At 36.3% G+C, this 24,500-nt stretch overlaps 2 protein-coding genes across 2 annotated transcripts; one reads left to right on the top strand and one right to left on the bottom strand.

Annotated features, from left to right (window-relative positions):
• Positions 1 to 4,013: 4,013 nt before the first annotated feature.
• On the bottom strand, positions 4,014 to 4,931 carry LOC121383486 (tigger transposable element-derived protein 4-like). The gene has a single exon (XM_041513559.1). It carries the CDS (start codon positions 4,929 to 4,931, stop codon positions 4,014 to 4,016), a length of 918 nt encoding a protein of 305 aa, XP_041369493.1.
• Positions 4,932 to 19,623: 14,692 nt separating this feature from the next.
• LOC121382611 lies at positions 19,624 to 23,878 on the top strand. Its single transcript, XM_041512130.1, has 3 exons — positions 19,624 to 19,962; positions 21,573 to 21,688; positions 23,176 to 23,878. The coding sequence occupies exons 1-3, from the start codon at positions 19,835 to 19,837 to the stop codon at positions 23,319 to 23,321; spliced, it is 390 nt and encodes a 129-aa protein (XP_041368064.1). The 5' UTR covers positions 19,624 to 19,834; the 3' UTR covers positions 23,322 to 23,878.
• The last annotated feature ends 622 nt before the right edge of the window (positions 23,879 to 24,500 follow it).

Here is a 24,500-nt window from a genome sequence, read left to right as displayed (position 1 = left end):
TTGTAAACATTGTAATGTGTCTTGCAAACATTGTAATTAATGTGTCTTGCAAACATTGTAATGTGTCTTGTAAACATTGTAATGTGTCTTGTAAACATTGTAATGTGTCTTGTAAACATTGTAATGTGTCTTGCAAACATTGTAATTAATGTGTCTTGTAAATATTACCAGGTACAGTGATATAATACAGGGCTCGAATTTAACGACGGCATTGACGACAGTTGGATTCGTTGAGATATAAATTGCTGTAGGTAGAGCGCATCACCAACAGCACTTTTGTGCCATCGTTAAAGCTCCTTAACAATGGCAACATGTACACACTTGGTGTTCTGCCAGTATTTAACATTTTCACATTTAAAATGCAGCAAAATAAAATTTCACTCATGTTTATTTGTTACAAATGTCACTTTTTATTAAAAATTGCCATAGGCAGGCTCATAATTGCCACCAGTGGGCTGTTTCACCCATGGCATTCTTTACAAAGGTGCTGTGGGAGACAACTTGTTAAGTTTGAACCTTGGATGTATAATGTACACAGCTTATTCATAACTTGTCTTACAGTGTGTTGTTATCACGGTAACAAGCTATAAAATTAATCTGTATGTATTGTTTGTCATATACATTATTACACAGACTTTATTTTGACATAAGGCATTAGAAAAAATAACCCTGTGTGTTATTTGGGTTAACCGTACTTTAGTAATAAAATGAAGGAAATGGAATGTATCACAGTTTGTATAGGGCTCAAAACGGCCTGTGGCCAGGTCGCCAAATGCGACCAATATTTTGTTTGGGCGACTTAAATATTACAAAATAATAGAGTTAGTCGCCCAGATAATAATATCTTCTTTAGGGCTTTAACATATGAGCCACTATTAATATTTGTATTCCACATTAAAATCTTGCTCGTGGTTCACTTACCATAATTTGCCAATATGCATTATTATATTTTGGGTCACCATATTTTTTGGCAAGTTTCGAACCCTGTTTGTACTGTTCATGTTGCTAGAGAACCCATATAAGATTTGAGAGTTTAATAGTTTCTGGCATGATTCTTTTTGTAAATGGTCTTTCTGATACAGGTCTCAAGAAAATCCTTAATTTGGAGCGAATTTTAGCGAGCTCTAAGGATTTATTGTCTTGAGACTCATGTCAGAAAAACATCTACAAAAGGACTCAAACCAGAAATATTTCTATGTTAAATTTTATAATTTTATTATAATTATTATAACATTCACTGAATTTTATTTTTGTATCATGGCATCACTCCTTCTCTTGGCTAATATGTATTACGTCACTAGAAGGAATGCATGCGGTGTTACATATTACGTGATGTCACATATTACCTTTGCTTACTGAATGGCATAATCAACAGGTAGCAATGGCCAACTACCTCCTAACTAACGAGACCAATTAAAAGGGTGCATTACCATCAAGGGAACATGTGCTCATGACAATTTTTGTCGCACTTTTTTGGCACCTTTCTACTGGTTGATTGAACTACCGGTCAATTATATAATCCAAACTGGCCACCACATTCAGTGGACCTATTATGTTAACACACAGCATTATACTAGGGTTGTCTAAAGCTGGGTACTGGCCTTTACATGTGTATGGCCAGCTGCTGTTATGACCAGTGACTATTTAGTTTAACACTGCATTGTAACATGTTTCACCTTTTTGAAAATTTGTTGTAAAGAGGGTTTTGATTTTAAGCTGACAAATCACTAAAGTTGAATTAAGAGCTTGCATATAAACATGTCTTTGTAGTCATAAAGTTTCTGTATTAGCACTCCAGTTATAATCCATTCATATGTTTATCCACCCATCCATCCATCCATCCATCCATCCATCCATCCATCCATCCATCCATCTATCCAAGCACCTATCCATCCATCTATCCAAGCACCTATCCATCCATCTATCCAAGCACCTATCCATCCATCGTTCCATCTATCCATCCATCCATCCATCCATCCATCCATCCATCCATCCATCCATCCAAGCGCCTATTGATCCATCAATCCTTCCGTTCATCCATCAATCCTTCCATCCATCCATAAGTAAGACGGCGTCTTAGCACACTACTGGTACTTAAAACATAACTATATAGTGAATCATATTTCATAAACATTATTGTACATGTACTTAAATATGTATATAACCAAGCAGTTTACTTATTATAAATATATAAAACACTCAAACTAAGAGTGAACAATTTATGTCTTTCCTGAAGAAGAAGAAGAAGAAGAAGAAGAAGAAAAAAAAAAAAAAAGACTTTGACATGGATGTAAGAGGTTTTAACTTAAACTAACAACACATTAATTATTATAGAACTCTTAGTCTTCAGTCTAATTTTTTCTTTTCAGAAATATGTGTGTATATTTGTACAATTAATTTACTGGCACTCTTTTTGTATTTTTATTAGTGATGTTCCAATCATCGATTATAATCTAAATTTGCTTGGTTGGGTTCAGGTGATGAAGTGATATATTATAAAAATCTGTAATTGATTGTTGCTGAAAATGTTAACTGTAAATGTGTCTAGAATTTTAACTGATGGAATTGCTTCAAATATGCTGGGTGTTTTGTTTGTTTTTAATGTATACATAAAGAAAATAAGTACTGAATGGGTATTAAAGGTAAAATGAGTGATTTTTAAGGTCTAAACCAGTTAACATTACAATAGGAAGGAAGGAAGGAAATGTTTTATTTAATGATGCACTCAACACATTTCATTTACGGTTATATGGCGTCAAACATATGGTTAAGGACCACCTAAATATTGAGAGAAGAAACCCGCTGTCACCACTTCATGGGCTACTCTTTTCGATTAGCAGCAAGAGATCATTTATATACACCATCCCACAGACAGGATAGTACATACCACAGCCTTTGTTACACCAGTTGTGGAAACATGACAATATGTGCATCAAAGCCTTCCTATAGTTGTAATCGATTGTATAATACAAAGTTAATTGGTTGGTGCTAACTGGTTATAACGGATGATCGATTGTATAATACAAAGTTAATTGGTTGGTGCTAACTGGTTATAACGGATGATCGATTGTATAATACAAAGTTAATTGGTTGGTGCTAACTGGTTATAACGGATGATCGATTGTATAATACAAAGTTAATTGGTTGGTGCTAACTGGTTATAACGGATGATCGATTGTATAATACAAAGTTAATTGGTTGGTGCTAACTGGTTATAACGGATGATCGATTGTATAATACAAAGTTAATTGGTTGGTGCTAACTGGTTATAACGGATGATCGATTGTATAATACAAAGTTAATTGGTTGGTGCTAACTGGTTATAACGGATGATCGATGATGAAATTCCAGCACTACATTTTATATTTATATTTATCATGCACATACATAAACATATATTGTAACGATTTTGAAAAGTACAGGCACACCTTTTTAAATAACAATAACATCCTCAATTATATTTGAATAATTTATATATATATGATAAACTGCTCTTGAATATTAGATTGAAACAATTCTTTGCTTTTATATATATATATATATATATATATATATATATATATATATATATATATATATATATATATATACAGTAGAATCTCATTGGCTCGAACACTGTCGGTGCATCAAAGTCTGTTCGACCCATCGGGTAGTTCGAACCATGCATTCGGCCATTGTCGGGTGCTTCTGTAACACAGAAATCAATTGGACAACCTCGTATATTTCCATAAAACCGGCTTGGGCGAGATAGTCCGATTGACACTTGAGTAACGAAGTCGCCAGTCAAATGTCGGATGAGATATATATATTTGTAATAATTATTTATCACCGTTAAATAAACAAATAACAAACACACTGGTAGTCTATATTTATAAATATTTATTAATTTAAAAAGTATTTCTTTATTATGGTGGAATATCATACGAAATATGATTGACAAAATAATATAATAGAGAATATGTAAAACTCAAACATGATTGTCATTGTTCACGAAGTGGTAATACAATGATAAGTTATTTTTTGAAAAAGTCAGTGATCACAGCTTGTTTGGCACAACGGTTTTTAAAGTAATCTTTCACAAGTTCGTTGTGCACAAAACCTATTTGATCCAACACAAATTCACTGTGCGCTTTTGTTTGGAAATATACACGTAGTGTATTGCACGCTTCAAAAGCTTCAGTCACACTCGGTTCTTTGATATTCTGTTCACTGCCGCCTACCATCTTATCGTTCATCTCGTCGTCATTCTCTGCATCTGGGTTTCTTTCAAGAAGCACATCCTCGAGAATGTCGTCATCTGTCATTAATGTACATGTCGGAATATCAAGATCTGCATGGATGAATCGCTGGATGTCTCTAATACCGAGTTCTGCCAGGCGTGCTAGAGGCAGGTCGTCGTCTGGCTCGTCGTCGTCATCTTCATTCTCAGTCGAGTCGCCATTAGAGCTGGGAACAAACTTGGCGTGGCGGAAACAATTGGCTATTGTTTTTCGGGTTACCTTACGCCAGGACTGCTGCATCAAATACATTGCGTCCAGTACCGTAATTAGCACGTCTGTGTTTTTGTCTGCTGTGTGGAGCTGCTTCATGATCACAAGTCGTTTGTAGTGGCTTTTCAGATTGTTTATCACGTCTTGGTCCATGGGCTGTGTTTGACTGGTTGTGTTAGGTGGCAAAAAGATCAGCTCAATAACTTTCAGACCTTTCAGTGTAGGGTGGGCGGGACAATTATCCACAATCATGGCTATTTTTCTACCATTACGCTGCATCTTTTTATCCAGCCTAACTAACCATCGGGAAAACATTTCTCCTGTCATCCACGCTTTTTTATTACTTTCATACTCGGTTGGTAACGACTTCACCCCCCGAAAGCACCTTGGTTTAGCAGACTTGCCAATTACAAAAAGAGGCAGTTTATCACTGCCATCCATATTTGCGCAAACAAGGACAGTGAGACGCTCTTTACTTTTTTTCCCACCATGACATTGGACATCCTTAAACTTGAGAGTTCTGTCTGGCACTAGTCTGAAAAAAATGCCCCTTTCGTCTGCATTATATACGTCAGCTGCCTCATATCTTTCAAGGATATTTGACAGTCGATGTTCCTAGTCTGTCATTTCTTCCGAAGATGAATCCACAGATTTGGATTCTCCACAAACTTTCTTAAAAGATATTCCGTGGCGTTGTTTAAAGCGTTCCAACCACCCAACCGATTGCTTGAAGTTAGCACAGCCCAAACGGTCAGCAAACTGTTGGGCTTTTTCTAAGAGAAGTGGACCAGAAATGGGGATATTTCGGTCTCGCATGGTAGTAAACCACTTCAACATTACTGATTCTAGCTCTTCAAACTGACCTGCTCTCATAAGTTTTCGCTTAGGGCCGAATTTTGTATACCCCTCTTTAATGGCATCTGCCTTTTTGATCCACCCCGAAAGAGTATTTTTCGGGACATCAAACATTTTTGCTACTTCTGTTTTTGATTTTCCCCCTTTTTCTAGTTCCATAATCGCCAGGTATTTCAGTTCAATAGTTTTTGTATCTAAACGACGTTTGGTTCCACGTTTCCCTAGTACTGATCCAGGTATCCCCCCTAAGTCGGGGTCTTCCCTGGATTGCTCAGCAATTTCGACCAAACCTTCTTCAGCCATAACTTTGATGATAAATATTACCTATGACTGGGAACGGAATTTTATATAACAAGTGTTGGGGTGAAAGGATTTACTCAAAATTAAAGTGCATGAAGCACAGGCGGAGGCCCTTTACCTGTAATTGTTGCAATCACTACATTCCATTGATCTATCCTGTACCTTATCCTGTAAAATGATTAAAGTACACCTGAGTGATATGCCGAGACTCGCCGGTTGATTGGTGTGACATGCAAAGTTCATTGGACCATTGTCTGTACTTGAAAGATAATTACCGACAGGTGCTAAATAAACAACACAATAAGCCGGCATATGATCTAGGATTAATGCGTTCCACTTAAAAATTTAATTCCGAATTTATAATGACTTACTTTGTGACTGACGGGAAAGGGTCGATGAAAAATTCATTCATATTTTTTTTTCTTTCTTTGGATAGACTTAGCAGTTCGAGCTAACTATGTTTAATTTTACAGTTCGGACCAATAAACTGGTTCGAGAGAAAGTTCTGGTCGACCGTAGGGGTATTCGACCAATCAGCACCAAAATAAAAGGGTTTAATAGAGAGAAAAAATCAGGACTTTGTTCTTGGTTCGAGAATACCGGTAGGTTCGACCGTTGGGCGTTCGAGCCAATGAGATTCTACTGTATATATATATATATATATATATATATATATATATATATATATATATATATATATATATATATATATATATATATATACATATATATAGGTTATTACCAGAGTGTTTTTCGGTATCGTCAATATCATATATTAGGAATAAAAATTTTATTATGCAAGCCTCTGGCGAGCATAATACATTATTTTTATTCCTAATATATGATATTGACGATACCGAAATACACGAGGGTAATAATCTCTTTATCATGTAATCTCAAGCTTAATACAACATGTTTTTGTAACCTGTACACGCAACTTTAATTCCAGTCCACCATTACTAGATATTCAAATGACGTAAGAATATATGGCGCGGTGTATTTTTGAATGGAAATGACGTCAAACTCGAATGACGTCTTTTTGGATGTCCTTACATCAAAATAAAGTTATGCCTAACATTTTTTGTTTTCTGAACGCTGGACAGCTTTTAGTGTCAAATTGCCATTGAAATGTTTTTATTTGATGACTATGAATGCATACGTCAGTCATGGAGTGTCACCCAAGTACGTTTGCTTAAATGTCAATAAACCTAGTGCCGTGACCTCGATTAATTAACATCTGATTTGCAAAGTTATCAAATTCTTAAAGTATGTGATCTGAAAAATATCACATACTTTGATTGCACTGAAAATGTAAGATATTATATGATAAATAAATATATATATATATATATATATATATATATATATATATGTGCAACATCTATCAAGGATTATTTAATAAAACCCTTTGTTTTTGAGTGTAAAACAATTAATCACAACAATCATGTTTGCATGACTCAACTGATTTATTTTGCTTACATGTAATTTTGTCTGTGATTATACCATTATTAATTTAATTTTCCTGCTTCCTGGTGTGACCTGAGCCAAGTCGGAGATTCACACAGAGATATACCACTGCTTTCTTACCACTAGCTGGGGTTGACACTAAGCTGGCTGGTCTTAATTTGCATACTGTGAGATCCGACACCAGTTTGTCACATGCGTACCACTTCCTGTTCAGTATGGTTATACTGAAACTTGACTTCAGAGGCTGTACATATACACAAGTGGTCTTAAAGGTCCATTCCCAAAACTGCATACACGGTAGTTTGCTACCATATTTTAATTTTTTTTTATTTGTGATATATAGCAAAAAAATAATTGATACTGTATAACATTTTTGCATTATTAGCTAACTGTTCATTAAAAATATCAGAATGTTACACTAAAACTTGACTTCAGAGGCCACACTTACACACACACATGATCTTAAAGGTGCATTCTCAAAGTTGTAAATGGAATATTTCACATCGTGTTCTCTTTTTTGGTGATAATTAAACACAAATTAATTGATACCAAATAAAATCTTTGCAAAAAACCCACCAATCTTTGTATAATTAATTGTTCATTAAAAATAACAAAATGTTACAGTGAGACTTCAGAGGCCATGCATACATAAGTGGGCTTAGGCTGCATTAATTTTCAAAGCTGTAGATGGCATACATGTATTTCACTATTTAATTTTTTTTTTTTGTGTGTGAAAAATAATTACAAATTAATTTATACCACATATAATCTTTGCATATATCAATTAACCTAAGAATATAAAAATTATAATGTGCTGTGACCTGGTGTTAGTGATGTTCCAATGATCAATTATAATAGTAAATTGATTGGCTTGTCTCTACCAATGTGGTGTTTGATTATAAAAATCATTAATCGATTGTGTGGGAAAATGTTAACAACTATCCATCCATCCATCCATCCATCCATTCAAACTTCATTCGTTCCAAAACCAACCAACCCATCCATCCATGCATCTGTCCATTCCATCCATTCATCCATCCATCCAACCATCCATCCATCCATCCATCCATCCATCCATCCATCCATGCATCTGTCCCTTCCATCCATCCATCCATCCATCCATCCACCCACCCAAAACTCACCCACCCACCCACCCATCCATCCATCCATCCATCCATCCATGCATCTGTCCCTTCCATCCATCCATCCATCCACCCACCCAAAACTCACCCACCCATCCATCCATCCATCCATCCATCCAAACCTTCCTTCCAAAACCAACCCACCTGCCCATCCATGCATCTATCCATCCACCCATCCATCCACCCATGCATCTGTCCCTTCCATCTATCTATCCATCCATCCATCCGAACAAAATGTTAACTGTAATTGTTCCTCCAGTTTACATGATGAGCATGCACGCATCCATCCATGCATCCATGCATCCATCCATCCATCCATCCATCCAAACTTCCTTCCTTCCAAAACCAACCAACCCATCCATCCATACATTTATCCCTTCCTTCCTTCCATCCATCCATCCATCCAAACTTCATTCCTTCCCATACCAACCCTTACATCCATCCATCCATCCATCCATCCATCCATCCATCCATCTGAACACACTTGTTAAGTTTAATTTACTAAAATCTGCATGCCTGTTCCATTTAAGATTTAACCATATTGATAACATATAAATTCACATGCTAAGGCCGGAGAACTACAAATTAATCTCCTTAAATTAGGGGATGGGACACAGCTCAGTGGTACAGCACTCACCTGGTGCACGATCGATCTAGGATTGATTCCCGTCAATGGGCCCACTGGGCTATTTTTCATTCCAGCCAGTGCTCCACAACTGGTGTAATAAAGGCTGTGGTATGTAGTATCCTGTCTGTGGGATGGTGCATATAGAAGATCCCATGCTGCTAATTGAAAAGAGTATCCCACGAAGTGACAACAGTGGGTTTACTCTCTCAATATCGGTGTGGTCCTCAACCATATGTATGTATGTACGTATGTATGCCCACAAATGACTGTCAGGTCAGATGTCGGGAATTAACATGCTTATATCAATTTAATGTTCAAGCACGCTCGTTTCAAGCACAATTTCTTACTAGAGCCAGAAACTGTACTCGGAACAAGAGTACCTTATGTCCGACACCATATAACCATAAATAAAATGTGTTGAGTGTGTCGTTAAATAAAACATTTCCTATTCCTTAAACTAGTCTCAGGGGATTGATGGGAAGTGTAGGTAATAGCTCCTCTTAAACTACGAGGTCTCCTGCTCGCTCAGGAGGGTGGGGACCTACATCAATTTAATTATGCTAATCCTCAGCAATGTTAGGCAAGTTGGGACAAGCATTGGTTTCTATCCTTGTTGAGCTTGATTAGATGTCAGTATGTCAAGGCCATACAGTGAAAGGTCTGCATAACAGCCACTAAACCAACATGTACGTACCAGTACTTTGGGCTAATTCATAACACTGTGCTTATCATTCATAAATTCCAGTACCTCTTTCTATTTATATTTATCTTCCACTTAGTATGCCTTCCCATATCAGTGGTTATTGACATTAACCTTCTAGCATACCAAAAAAAACCAAACCATTATTTAGAATGTTTACAAATTTTAAAAAGTTGCATCTTGATAATTAATAAATCATCGGCTATTACATGTCAACATGTGGTACGTCTGACAGGTAGTTTTAAAGGAAACCTGCTACGTTTTCGCTTTAGCAGCCAGGGGTCTTTCCCACAGACATGACTGCATATACCACAGCCTTTAAAGCTGGTAGGTTTACATAGAAGTTCACTTTTCATGTGTCATGATTAATGTTTCAAAATTCACTTTCCACAGTTTCCACCAAGTTCCGCATAGACAGAGTTCATTTGTCACTTTTCTTTTTCACACCATACCATAATCTAATCATATCTAATCATATCATATCAGTTCCACCCAGTTAGCAACCAAACATTAATAAAAGATTTTTGGAAAATGTATCCAAAATCCATGCAGGAAGAAACTACACTATTTACATTTTCAACATAATGTAATATTTTTTTTTACATAAAGTAGGTTCATTTCGCAAGTACAAAGCAATTTTTGCCAAACAACAAGGATAAAATGATTTAAAAAGGCTTACTTATAAATCTAGTGTAACTGTACTTCACTGTTCTTATGTCACAAAAATTGATCATGTTCATTTCTTTATTCATGCGTGACCCATGACATGCCTATGGGGCCTGCACTTTGAAAATGACTTATTTGTTCTTCGCGTGAATGATAAAACGTGAATCATGACACGTGAAAAGTGAAATTCTATGGAAACCCAGCCTAATGTACCAGTTATGGGATAGTGGTTGGGATGGTTAAAGTTTGTTTTGTTTAACGACACCACTGGAGCACATTGATTAGTTAATCATCGGCTAGTGGATGTCAAACATTTGGTAATTCTGATTCATAGTCATCAAATGAAACCTGCTACATTTTTCCTAATACGGCAAGGGATCTTTTATATATGCACTTTCCCACAGACAGGAAAACACATATACCACAGCCTTTGTCCAGTTGCGGTGCATTGGTTGGAACAAGAAAAAACCTCAATCAGCTGAATGGATCCACCGAGGTAGTTCAATCCTGCAACGCAAGCACCTCAAGTGAGCACTTAACTGACAGAGCTAAATTCCACCCCCTGATTGCAATGGATAGAAAATCCTTTGGGTCTACCAAGGAGGATCATTTAAAATTCAGTCTGACTGAGAGCTGATACTGGGGTGTGAACCGAATACATGTTCCTATGATATCTGCTTAACTACGATATTACTGATGCCAGCTGGTATTGTTGTTTTTTTGTTTTGTTTGTTTTGTTTTGTTTGTTGTTGTTTGTTTTTTTGGGGGTTTTTTTTTTGTTGGGGGGGGGGGGGGTTGTGTTGGTTGGTTTTTGCTGTTGTGTTGGTTGTTGGGGGGTTTTTTTGGTTGGTTTTTTAAAACTATGTTAACTTCGTGAATAATTTTCAAATGATAAAGTATGAATGGCATTTGACCATTGGTAACATGTTATTAAAAATTACAAATTGTTTTACTTGGAAAATGTATTTCTACATACATGAATGTAGTCCATGTTTGATGATTAAGTGGCCCGGAAATTATTGTTTGTGTAGCTACAAAAGAAGCTATATTTGATATGAGAAACAATATCAGGTGTAGATCAAGGAGGCACCCCTTAAATTTTGAAGTGCCATGAAAAATCCAATGTGTAGCAAATGAATACAATGAATTTTATTTGTGTTTAGTTGGGGGGACATGTAATGTCTCATCCATTTTGTGTTTAGTGGGGGGACATGTAATATCTTCATCCCTTTTGTGTTTAGTGGGGGGACATGTAATATCTTCATCCCTTTTGTGTTTAGTGGGGGGGGGGGGGGGGTGGACGTAATATCTTCATCCATTTTGTGTTTAGTTGGGGGACATGTAATATCTTCATCCATTTTGTGTTTAGTGGGGGGACATGTAATATCTTCATCCATTTTGTGTTTAGTTGGGGGACATGTAATATCTTCATCCATTTTGTGTTTAGTGGGGGGACATGTAATATCTTCATCCATTTTGTGTTTAGTGGGGGGACATGTAATATCTTCATCCCTTTTGTGTTTAGTGGGGGGACATGTAATATCTTCATCCCTTTTGTGTTTAGTAGGGGGGACATGTAATATCTTCATCCATTTTGTGTTTAGTGGGGAGACATGTAATATCTTCATCCCTTTTGTGTTTAGTGGGGGGACATGTAATATCTTCATCCATTTTGTGTTTAGTGGGGGGACATGTAATATCTTCATCCCTTTTGTGTTTAGTGGGGGGACATGTAATATCTTCATCCCTTTTGTGTTTAGTTGGGGGACATGTAATATCTTCATCCATTTTGTGTTTAGTTGGGGGACATGTAATATCTTCATCCATTTTGTGTTTAGTTGGGGGACATGTAATATCTTCATCCCTTTTGTGTTTAGTGGGGGGGGGGGGTGGACATGTAATATCTTCATCCATTTTGTGTTTAGTTGGGGGACATGTAATATCTTCATCCCTTTTGTGTTTAGTGGGGGGGTGGGGTGGACATGTAATATCTTCATCCATTTTGTGTTTAGTTGGGGGACATGTAATATCTTCATCCCTTTTGTGTTTAGTGGGGGGGTGGGGGGTGGGGGTGGACATGTAATATCTTCGTCCATTTTGTGTTTTGCTTTAGTTTATAATGCATATTACCAAATGTTCAATATTGTATGTGCCCATATCAAAGGTTGTACCCCCTCCTTGTAAAAATCCTGCATCCGCCCCTGAATATACATGTATATCGGCCTTGGGCAAATATTACTCCACAAATTAAATATAGCTCTTGGGCAAATTTGAAATAGAAATGTCCCAGCCAGCAAGAATACTGTATATCATTAAATATTAAATATAATTTAGCAAAATCCAAATAAGTGACATAAAAACATTAGCAAAGTTGACAGCTCAAACACTTGAAACAAACTTGAGTAATAGGATCGTCTGAAATAATTAATACTTTTGATAAATTTTGATTGATTGAAAACATTTTATTGCATAAATTTTATACATACAAAAGGAATGGGCACAAGTTATCCAACTTACGAGGCCTTCTCCTAATTACAAACATTAAATTGCACAATAATGGTGACTGCAATTTTCAATAAATAAATCAGTCAAGCAATTAAAGTAAACATTTGAGAAAAATGATTGAATAAACAGAAAGGACAGAAAAGGAAAAGAAAAGAAATAGAAGTAATCGATGGTTTAATATTATTAATTATTAACATTTTATCTTCTCAGACAGCCCTACTAGTACATGTGTAAGTAATAACAATATTTTAAAAAGTAACAACAATTAAAAGAAATGGTAAATGATTTCTATACATTTTTATGTTATACAGCTTACAGACCGATTAACTTTAGAAGAAAATTGCAGCTAATTAATTATTGTTGCTTGCTATCATTTTGCTTTAATCAGTATCATGTAACCATTGTTGTGTTAATCACCAACAAAATAATCGTCCAAAAGATTTTAGAATATGTGTGTATTTGACAGATTATAATGGGTTAGTGTGAAACAGGAATACATTACTACCACATACATGCATGAGTATATGTAGGCTATATATATATACATGTATGTATCGGTCAGTGAGTAGTGTGATGGAAAGGAAAGAAACAAAATATTTGTTTATCAACACCTCGGACCAATTTAAGCTATAGCTATCTTTAACTTTAGTGTCATGTAATATTAGCATCTTGTATGGCTTCATTAAATTTGCTAATATTTTATGCTTGCTAAAATTTTCTGATTTACAGTTACGTCTTTTAGCCAATGATAAAATAAAACTACAACACAGTACTTTAGCCCAATAATTTTACTGTTATATTATTCATGTTACACTTTACATTTTGAAAAACTAAAGTAGATGATCAGGAAGGTATAGAAGGTGATGTAAACATAAAATTGGGAAATAAAACAATATCGTCCCATGCATGAGACATATAAAACATAGCCCACAGCTGTTAAATGGCTATAAAAAGACATTAAGTTTTACGTATATATTGTAGACATGTAGTTTATAAAATAACTAACCTTGAAGGAGGATTATCTTTTACCTATTAAGTAAACAATTTATGTGTGTGTGTTGTGTGTGTGTGTGTGTGTGTATGTCTTTGTGAATGTTTGTGTGTATGTGTTGTGTGTGTGTGTGTGTGTGTGTTGTGTGTATGTCTGTGTGTGTGTGTGTGTATGGGTGTATGTGTGTGTTGTATTGTGTGTCTGTTTGTGTTGTGTGTGTGTGTCTTGTGTCTGTGTTTGTGGTGTGTGTGTGTGTGTGTGTGTGTCTGTGTGTTGTCTGTCTGTCTATCTGTGTGTGTGTGTTGTGTCTGTGTTAATCCAATTAATGTTCAAGTATATTGTCCTTGACACACACCTCAGCTGTCTGGGCTGTCTGTCCAGGATAGTGGGTTAGTTGTTAGTGGTCAGTGAGAAAGAAGAGGGTGTAGTAGTCTTACACCTATTCATTGAGTGATTAAACTTGCTCTGGGTGGGAGTCTGCATGTACAGGGAGGCGAACCCTGTACCTACCAACCTTATATTATTAAGTAATATTCTTTTATTTATATTATATGTAGAAGAGATTCATCACTGGCCTCGGTGGTATAGTGGTTAAGCCATCAGACATAAGGCTGGCAGATACAGGGTTCGCAGCCCGGTACCGGCTCCCACCCAGAGTGAGTTTTAACGACTCAATGGGTAAGACCACAAGACCACTCTCTTCCTTCTCACTAACAACTGACAACTAACCATCTGTCCTGGACAGACAATCCACATGGCTGAGGTGTGTGCCCAGGATAGCGTGCTTGAACCTAAATTGGATATAAGCACCAAAAGAAGTTAAAATGAAAAATGATGCATCTATCTGAAATGCCTGTCATAGACAGGTGTTTGTGTTAGGATATGTTCGCATTTTAGCAGGTTCGACTATCTTATTATTTACCTACCCATCTGGGGAACAAATACTGGAGATGTTTGACTTGTGATTGACAACAAGGTCACTCAGTCAGGGTACAGGGTGCACAACAGAAATACATAAAATTAAGCCAAAGGACACCTGCTAATCGAGATATCTAATACAACAGCTACCTGTCATAAAAGGGTACTTTGTGTATGTTTCTGCATGATGCATATGTCTATATTATACACTGCTATATCCATAATAGTAAGACTGAGCTTATAAAACCACATTTTATAGTTTCTTGCTTGAGCTTTATAGACTGCATGGTGTCACAAATATACTATACAGGTGAAAATTGCAGTAACAAATAACGACCCTTCAAGGAGACATTATGGTGATTACTTGAAAATCATACCACACAACCACAGAACTCTAATAATATCATGTACTGTTTTTTAGAATCTCAATTATTGTAAATTCTCTAGTAATTTTTGTTTTTCAGTGTAAAATACATAGTCCACCATGTATGAAAGTATCTAGATGATGATATTTGACAAATATTTTCATACTGAGTGGTGTAATCAATCTCGCTTTCCCATTTTAAGTTACAACATTTCCTAATATAAAATACAAACAAAACTAGTTTTAATAAATGCTATTGGAAATGCCTGTCATAGACAGATTTTTGTTTTAGGAAATATCCAATTTAGGAACTTCAACTGTATCTTATAATCAATTATAATTGAAAATTGATCAGTCTGGCTCTACCGATGTGTTGATCGATTATTAAAAGCTGTAATTGAATGTGTGGGAAAATAACTGTAATTGTTCCCCTAGTTTAGTTAATGGAATTGATGTAAATATGTTGTGGTTGGGGTTTGTTTTCATGTGTACATAAAGAAAAAAGATATGATGTAATTATTTTAGGGTAAAATTATCTGGGTTTTTTTTTTAACAACACCACTAGAGCACATTGATTTATTAATCATCAGCTATTGGATGTTAAAGATTTGGTAATTTTGACATATACATGTACATGTAGTCTTAGAGAGGAAACCTGCTACATTTTTCCATTAATAGCAATTAATGGATCTTTTATATGCATCATCCCGCAGACAGGATAGCACATATCACGGCCTTTGATATACCAGTACCAGTCATGGTGCACTGACTGGAACGAGAAATAGCCATATGGGCCCACTGACGCGGATCGATCCTAGACCGACCGCACACCAATTGAGTGCTTCACCACTGGGCTACGTCCAGTCCCTGTAAAATTAACATAACGATACATTTAGGTGCCTCGTCCTTATAATTCACATCCGTTTCATGTTCATGTAATCCAAACATGTTGTGCAATCAAAAGTTGATTAACTGGTGTAAACCAATTAAATAACTGATAATCAAAGATGAAATTCCAACCACTGCCACTATAGAGCACATTATTTAATCAGGACTTCTACAAGTTTTATAAAATCCACTAGCCATGGGATCATTGATTTAAAACATTTACTAGCCTAATTAAAAATTCTCTACCTCTAGTTTAAGTCAATACAATTTTACTAAATAATAGTAATAATGAGGTATGTCGCCTAAAGAGGGAGATAGAGCTTAAAAACACTAACATTGGGGTTTGGGGTAGGGGAAGGATATTCATATTTACAAAATGGACTTAACTGCAATATTTGACAAATGTTTTTCATACCCATTGTGTTTGTAAATTTATAGTTTGTTTTGTTTAACAACACTACCAGAGCACATTGATTTATTAATCATCGACTACTGGATGTCAAACATTTGGTAATTTTGACATACATGTAGTTGTAGAGAAGAAACCTGCTACATTTTTCCATTAGTAGCAAGGGATCTTTTATATGCACCATCCCACAGGCAGGATAGCACATACCACAGCCTTTGATATACCAGTCGTCGTGGTGCAGTGGCTGGAATGAGAAATAACCCAATTGGCACACTGACGAGGATCGATCCCAGACTGACCTCTCATCAAGCGAGCGCTTTACCACTGGATTATGTCCCGCTCCTGCATGTAAATTGTCAGCTGCCCAGATATGACAAACTGGTTTTCCAAGGTGTTTTATAATCCAGAGATCAGTACAACTGTGAACATGAGACCCATCGTTCTGGCACTCATGATGAATGGATACAATTTTGTGTGACCCAGATTAACTAACTATACTGTGTCCGAAATACATCAAAAGAATGGTGTTTCGGGGTGGAAAAACTAATATGCATTATCTTTTCTGGAGTCTTAGAGCATAGAGAAATAATGCATATGATCTATTCCAAATGGCTAAATATTAAATTTTAAAATATTCCTGAGATATTGCAGCTTGAAATATACACATAATATCAAACATGGGTTCTGGAAGAGAGTCCTGGGTCTGTGTAACATGGCTGCCTTGTCTGGGAGTATAGGACAGATTTTAATAGGTTAGTGTGAAACAGGAACACATATTTACATGTAGGCTGTACACCTACCGGTGAGTTGTAAGGTGCTAGATAGAAAAAAAAGGAATATTTGTTTAATTACACCTCAGCACATTTTAAACTCTGGATATTTTGTGTGTAACATGATTATTTTGATGTTTTAGTGAAAGAGAGAAAACATGCTATACACTTCATTGACAATTCCTTAATGTGATAGAATAAACAAGGATGTTTTATTTTCACTTGCCCATAGAAAGAATGATAATTTGTTTACCATGACTATGTACAAATACAGTGAATCATTTATTAATACAATTTATTACCCCAGCGGTCAGTCAGTCATAACGGGGAGAATATTTTCTCAGTGGGAAATATTCTGCATTGATTTAAAATACATTACTGGTACTATTGGATGAATTGATGCTTACAATTAAACCAATCACCTTGTCAGTACTAAATATGACATCACAATTTGGCAAAGCACACAAATGACATCACATAGTTTGTGTTTGAGTGTACATATTTCTGTTTTCAGTGTTAAACTTGTTATAAAATGGTAGTTTAATTCATTATAAAACTTTTTTTAACAAATATATAGAACTTTGGTTTTTGAAAATGATCTGTGAACTGTGATTAAAATACAAAGTTAAAGCAATACCCAGAACAGTGTGTAAAGTGGTTTACATCGTTTCTGTATATATATGGGCATGTAGCCACTGTATATCGAAATAAATGGTTTTTTAAAATGCAAATAGCTGGGGTAATAAATAGAATAACAAACTCGGTACCAGTTTTTATCAAATTTATGTCCCTCGTGAAATAATTTTCACTTGTCACTTACTAAATCTTGTGATAAGTGAAAACTATTTCACTCAGGACATAAATTTCATAATAAATGTTAACTCATTTATTAATCCTCTATATATCCACCAAAAATATTGTATGTTTTCCATGTATTAGTTATGGAACATTGAAGGGAATTTAAAAAAAAAAAAAGGATCCACCAAGATGTATTGATCCTTCAACCCTCAGCCCCTCAGATGAGCTCTATGTCCCTGACCTAGATCCCACTGGGTTTTCAATTGTTGGCTTCTATTCATAGATATATAAAGTACATATTAAATGTAAACACTCATTTTTTATCTCTACATCTCTACCATTGTGTTTCTATTTGTGTTTACTTATTGTATGTAGGCTACGGTCTGACTGAATAAATAATAATGGTTTAAACTAACATGTTTTGGAGCATGAAGGACATGAGGAAAATATCTGATAATATGTAGCATTGTATATAGCACATGTAGTATGATGTATGTACATGTACTTGAGCAGGACAATCTTCAGTCTAACAGATGTAAACTGTCCAAAACATTGTCAGGGCTATGGTGATGATGAGGGTTAGGCTAGTTGTTTAATATCCACCAACTACAAAATACAATATTTAAAATTCATTACTTCCTGTATATTATAAACAGGTGCAGTGTATTTAAATGAAAGCTGAATGTTTTAACACATAGTGTACTGGTGTATATAAAATGTGAATCCCTCACATTTAGTATTTACTCACAACAAAAACATGTTCCTGTATAATATTAATATAATAATCACATTAATTAATTTTTACATTGAAAAAAAATGGCATTGAACACAAGATGTAACTCTTTTTTTATCACCAATTGCAACCACAAATTACATTTTTGCAATTACACAAATGTTTTCTGTGCATGATAGATGAATAACATGAGTTTTCACTTTAAATAACTTTTCTCAATGGTGCATGGTAGTGATGACATCGCCACCTTTTGCATTATCTCAAAAGTTATTAGTTTCATGTTTGGCTCCATTTCTAACAAACTAAAAGTCCTACATGAATCATAATTGTTGTTGATGCATGGTATTGTGGTCTATTAGAGTGTGCTGTGCGGCCCAATACCTCTGACTTCAGCACTTGAGATTTTTTGTTAGGGTTACCTCACCCTTAGTCCATATCAGTCCAGCCTCTACCCATTGACCAGTCCGGCTTGGATGTCCTTAACAGAAGCTAAAGCTCCTGCTGGCATAGCTCACTGGGTTACTGAGAGATACAAGCCCCCTAACCACGTCAAGGAATGGACTATGAAGGGAGCACTAAGGACTGGACACAACAGGCTGAACCAGCATATGCATAAGAGGTTCTGGCTGGTACCTTCTTCCATGTACTCCTGTGGAGAAGCAGAACAGACGACCGAATATGTCATCCAAGACTGCATAAACCTACAGCACCTGAGAGAGACTACCTGGACAACTACAACAACTCTCTAGAAGAAACTGTACGGCACAAGAAGTGATTTACAAAGAACAGTATCGTTCATAGTCACTACTGGCCTCGACGTGAAGTCAACAAGCGAACGAAAAGAAGAAGAAGAAGTCCTATATGAATGAAATTTAGTTTATATATTTGCATCTTTGAATTTTCATCTCAATGCATGTTTTAAAAAAAATGAAATTTGTTAAACTAAAAGGTTTATTGAATTTAAATTTAAAGTTGAATTAATTTAGTATTTTTAAGCATGCATTGAAATGGACACTTTATGGATACAATTATCACTGACACCAAATAAATGTATGGTAGACATTAAAGATTTAATTCTGCACAATTATTGTTTCTTTATAAATTCATTTAATTAATTCCAAATTGCATTTTATTGTACACAGGTCTTGTGGCAGCTTGCTTCGTTGTGTTCCTTGCGACCGCATTGTTTGAATCGCTGAAGCTGGTGAAGATGTACATCGAGCTGAAGATCAAACAGAACCCACTGACATACGGACTCACAGACCACACCACAGACAGGACTCAGCTGCTCGCACCACTCAGCTCACCGTCTAACATGAAGAGAATTGCATCTATACGGTAACATTATGATAGTACATTTTCATTGTTTATTTGCAGAGCATCTGTATAAATGAACGTATAGACTGTCAAATGTATATAGTGAGATGAAATGGAATGGGATTAGACAGGATGAAAATAGTTGAGATGGTACTAGACATGAGGAAAATGGACCTGACATGATGGATGGCATGGAAACTGTATAGCAGAATGTATAGAGTGAAAAAATGTATATAGTGAGATGAAATGGAATGGGATTAGACAGGATGAAGATAGCTGAGGTGGTACTAGACATGGGGAAAATGGACCAGACATGATGGATGGCGTGGAAACTGACAGACTGGAAATGTATGGGAATGGGACCTGAGCCCTGAGAGTATGGACCTGGATGGAGGTGGGGCCAGTCAGGATCAAAGTGGATGGGATGGGACCAAGGAAGATGAAAATGGATGGGGCAGCACCAAAAAGGATGAACATAATAGGGTGGGACTAGACAGGATGAAAGTTGTCATGGCCAGGCTGAAATGGACTGGATGAGATTGAATGGGATGCAACTAAGGAGGATATCACTGAATTAGATGGGACCTGACAGGATAACACTGAATGGGATGAGACCAGACAGGATGACACTGAATGGGATGGGATCATACAGGATGACACTAAATGGGATGGGACCAGACAGGATGACACTGAATGGAATGAGACCAGACAGGATGACACTGAATGGAATGAGACCAGACAGGATGACACTGAATGGGATGGGATCATACAGGATGACACTGAATGGGTTGGGACCAGACAGGATGACACTGAATGGGATGAAACTGGACAGGATGACACTGAATGGGATGGGATCATACAGGATTACACTGAATGGAATGAGACCAGACAGGATGACACTGAATGGGATGGGATCATACAGGATGACACTGAATGGGTTGGGACCAGACAGGATGACACTGAATGGGATGAGACTGGACAGGATGACACTGAATGGGATGGGATCATACAGGATTACACTGAATGGAATGAGACCAGACAGGATGACACTGAATGGAATGAGACCAGACAGGATGACACTGAATGGGATGGGACCATACAGGATGACACTGAATGGGATGGGATCATACAGAATGACACTGAATGGGATGGGGCCAGACAGGATGACTCTGAATGGAATGGGACCAGACATGTTGACACTGAATGGAATGGGACCAGACAGGATGACACTGAATGGGATGGGACCAGACAAGATGACTCTGAATGGGATGGGACCAGACAGGATGACTCTGAATGGGATGGGACCAGACAGGATGACACTGAATGGGATGGGACCAGACAGGATGACACTGAATGGGATGGGACCAGACAGGATGACACTGAATGGGATGAGTCCAGAAAGTCTGAAACTCAATATAACTGGACTAGATCTGATGGGATTGGACCACAATGAATGGAAGTGAATATGATGTGGAACTGTATGGGATGGAATGAGCCATCCGCATGCATTTTTATGTGTTTGTATAAAAGTAGAAAATAGCTTAACATGCACCTGTATTTCTTTCATATATTTATTTTTAATTTCAAGAGTACAATATAATGTTTTATGCACTGTATTTCTGTTGCTTCAGGTTGAAGTTTCACTTCCTGGGCTGCATGATGCACATGAGTTATCTGTTCTGTGCGTACATCATCATGCTCATCTTCATGACGTACAGCATCTGGCTGGGAATCAGTATTGTCATTGGTTCGTATTTGTCTCACTCACAGAAATGATTTTGCTTACTTTAGATTAGTTTCATCTCGATTCCCTCTGCTCGAGTTACACTACAGCTTGTTCACTTCAGACTGATGGACAAATTATCATGATTAAAGACCTTCAAGGGCATAGCGTGATCTGGACTTTGGGGGGTTCGGATATAAACCAAGTGGACCCTTTTTCTATTTTGTTTTTGCACCACCAGAAACTCTTTATGTATAAACCTGTATGTTTTAGTTCTGAAAGCGGACCATTTGCTTCAGTCGGGGGGTTCGTCCGAACCCCCCGAACCCCACCAGCCTACACCCCTGACCTCGGACTTAAATGTTTTATAAGACCTCTGTAAAACAGGTATTATAACAAAAGAAATAATAAAGCTACATGATGAAAGTCGGGTTATAAAACATGCCCCACTTTTTATCTTTGGGGAGTATGGAGAGGCCTGTTATGCATGAGAGTGGATGGACGCTATGTTACATGCACATGCTCAGTTCACAGGGCTAGCTCTGGGTCAGCATAATATTTTGCCAAATTATCTATTAAACTAGAAAAATAGCAGAAACCCAGTTATTTTGTAACAAAATATCAATTATTACATGAAATTATTTTGCCAAATGAAACTGAAATTCGCCAATTGTTTTTGAAATTCGCAATTTGTGAATTTGGGAAGTGCCAGAGCTATAGCCCTGGTTGATCATTTAGTCATAAAGACAAAGAAGGTTTAAAACAGTTACTAGCTGTGATATAGTGATATTTGACAAAATAAAGGATTGATAAAATAGTCAGGATTTGAATCTAGACCATAAACACGGGGCCCAGCTCTCCTTATTTGAAATTTCTTGTGTGGAATTAAAATCATGTGGGCAATAGATTATTCTTATACCGCTTCCAAATATAATTATATTACATTGAATTTCCATTTTTGAAAAATGGTTTGCAACCATTTGATACATTCTGGATCAGTCGTTAGTGTTCCATAAACTCATTTATCTTATAACTTACCCATGATATTCATGTCATAAACCCATGTGATTTTAGTGTATTAACCCGGTTCATAATAGTATGCAAATTTGCAAGGTCTCTAGGTAATGTGTTGCTATGGAGGGGTTATTTGCTTACAAGCCAACAAGACCTGTGTACCTGAGCGCAACGTTTTCAAAGATTTAGTTAAAATGCGTGACGTCAAACTAATCTGTGCTAATCATGATGACGTCATATTACCGATGGCGGCGACTTTAGTTCTGTGATTTACTAAAAACAACTATTAAAATGTTAGTTTAGAAGTGTTATAGGATAAATAGAATATGCTACTCGTGTTTTTTAATATGTAAAATATCAACTTCGTCTAGTTAATCGGTATTTGTCTCAGCAGAGCCTCGACAAATACCAATTAACATAGACTCGGTTGATATTTTCCCATATTAAAAAATACTCATGACGAATCCTCTATATCTACATTTTGAATTGATTTTCAGGTAGTGGTGCCGGCCACTTTGTGTTTGGAGCATTAGGTCATCAGCTGACCAAGAGGTATACAAAGATGGCCACAGCTTCCTCACCCTCCACTGCAGACGCTGGGGTGGTTAACCCTCTGTCAGCCGGAGATCCCTGCCACATGTAATATAATACACAACGGACAGAATGACCGTGGAATGCTTTAAGTCGAGTGCTTTTTTTTGTTCTTGTATGAAGTAAGGCAGATAACATTGCAGAGAACAGGATCATGGATCAAAATGGATGGATTTGTAAAGAACAATAACTCTTGTCCAATTGTTAGTCAACAGAAATGCTATGGAATGAATAAGTGCCATATAAGTCAAGTGCCATATTTGTTGTTACTTATGCAGATAACACTGTAGTGAAGAGTAACATGGAACAAAGTGAGTAGATCTTTTAAGTAACAGTCACGTTGTCTGATTTTGAATCAGACAGAAAAAAGCTTTGGAATACTATAATCTAGTGCCTTATTTGTTTTTGGAGTTATACAGATATAACTTTGTAGTTGGTTCCATCACACATTTTCTTATTCTTGTCTAAAAGTACGGATTTGATAGTCAGTCCAACTTGTAAAACGTAAAGGGACATTCCTGAGTTTGCTGTAATTTTAAAGATGTTATCGACTAATAGAGACTTTTTAACAATTGTCATTACAGATCAGATATATTTTTCTGCATAAAATATTAGTGGCTGTATATTAAACATGTTTCTGATCGTTCTAATATTTGTACTATGTTAAATATTATTTTATTTTCTAAAATATGTTTTTTTTCGTACATACGAAATTATTGGAAAACAAAATCCAGTTTGGGCTTCTTACATATATTAAGAAAACCAGAAACACATTGAATATACAGACTCTGATATTCTAAACAAGAAAATATATTTAATACGTAACTTTAATCGTAGAAATATTTTATTAGTCGGAAACATCTTACAATGCAGCAAACTCAGGAATGTCCCTTTAATAAAGCTAGAAGAAAAAATGTATGGTAGAGGTGAATTGACAAACGATGATCATCAGGTTTTTAATTTAGATTTGTTTATGTCTTGTACATTTGTTTAAATATGACGTGTGTGCACATGGCTAACCACATTGGGCTGGATTTACAATGCCTATTTTTGTCTTACATGTATGGTAACTACAAACATTTACAATGCTTGTATACCTTTATTAAAGAAAAACAGGCTTTGTAAATTCAGCCCATACATTTATTTATAAATATGATTAAGTATAAGCCCTTCCAGTTCACATCATTGTTCAGTTGTGACAGTATAGAAGCTGAAGTATAATTGGTTAATG

This window comes from Gigantopelta aegis, chromosome 10, assembly GCF_016097555.1.
Source record: "Gigantopelta aegis isolate Gae_Host chromosome 10, Gae_host_genome, whole genome shotgun sequence".
In the NCBI taxonomy this organism is placed as follows: domain Eukaryota; kingdom Metazoa; phylum Mollusca; class Gastropoda; order Neomphalida; family Peltospiridae; genus Gigantopelta; species Gigantopelta aegis.
Note: the sequence above shows the minus strand (reverse complement) of the source record. Positions and strands in the feature narration are given on the sequence as shown.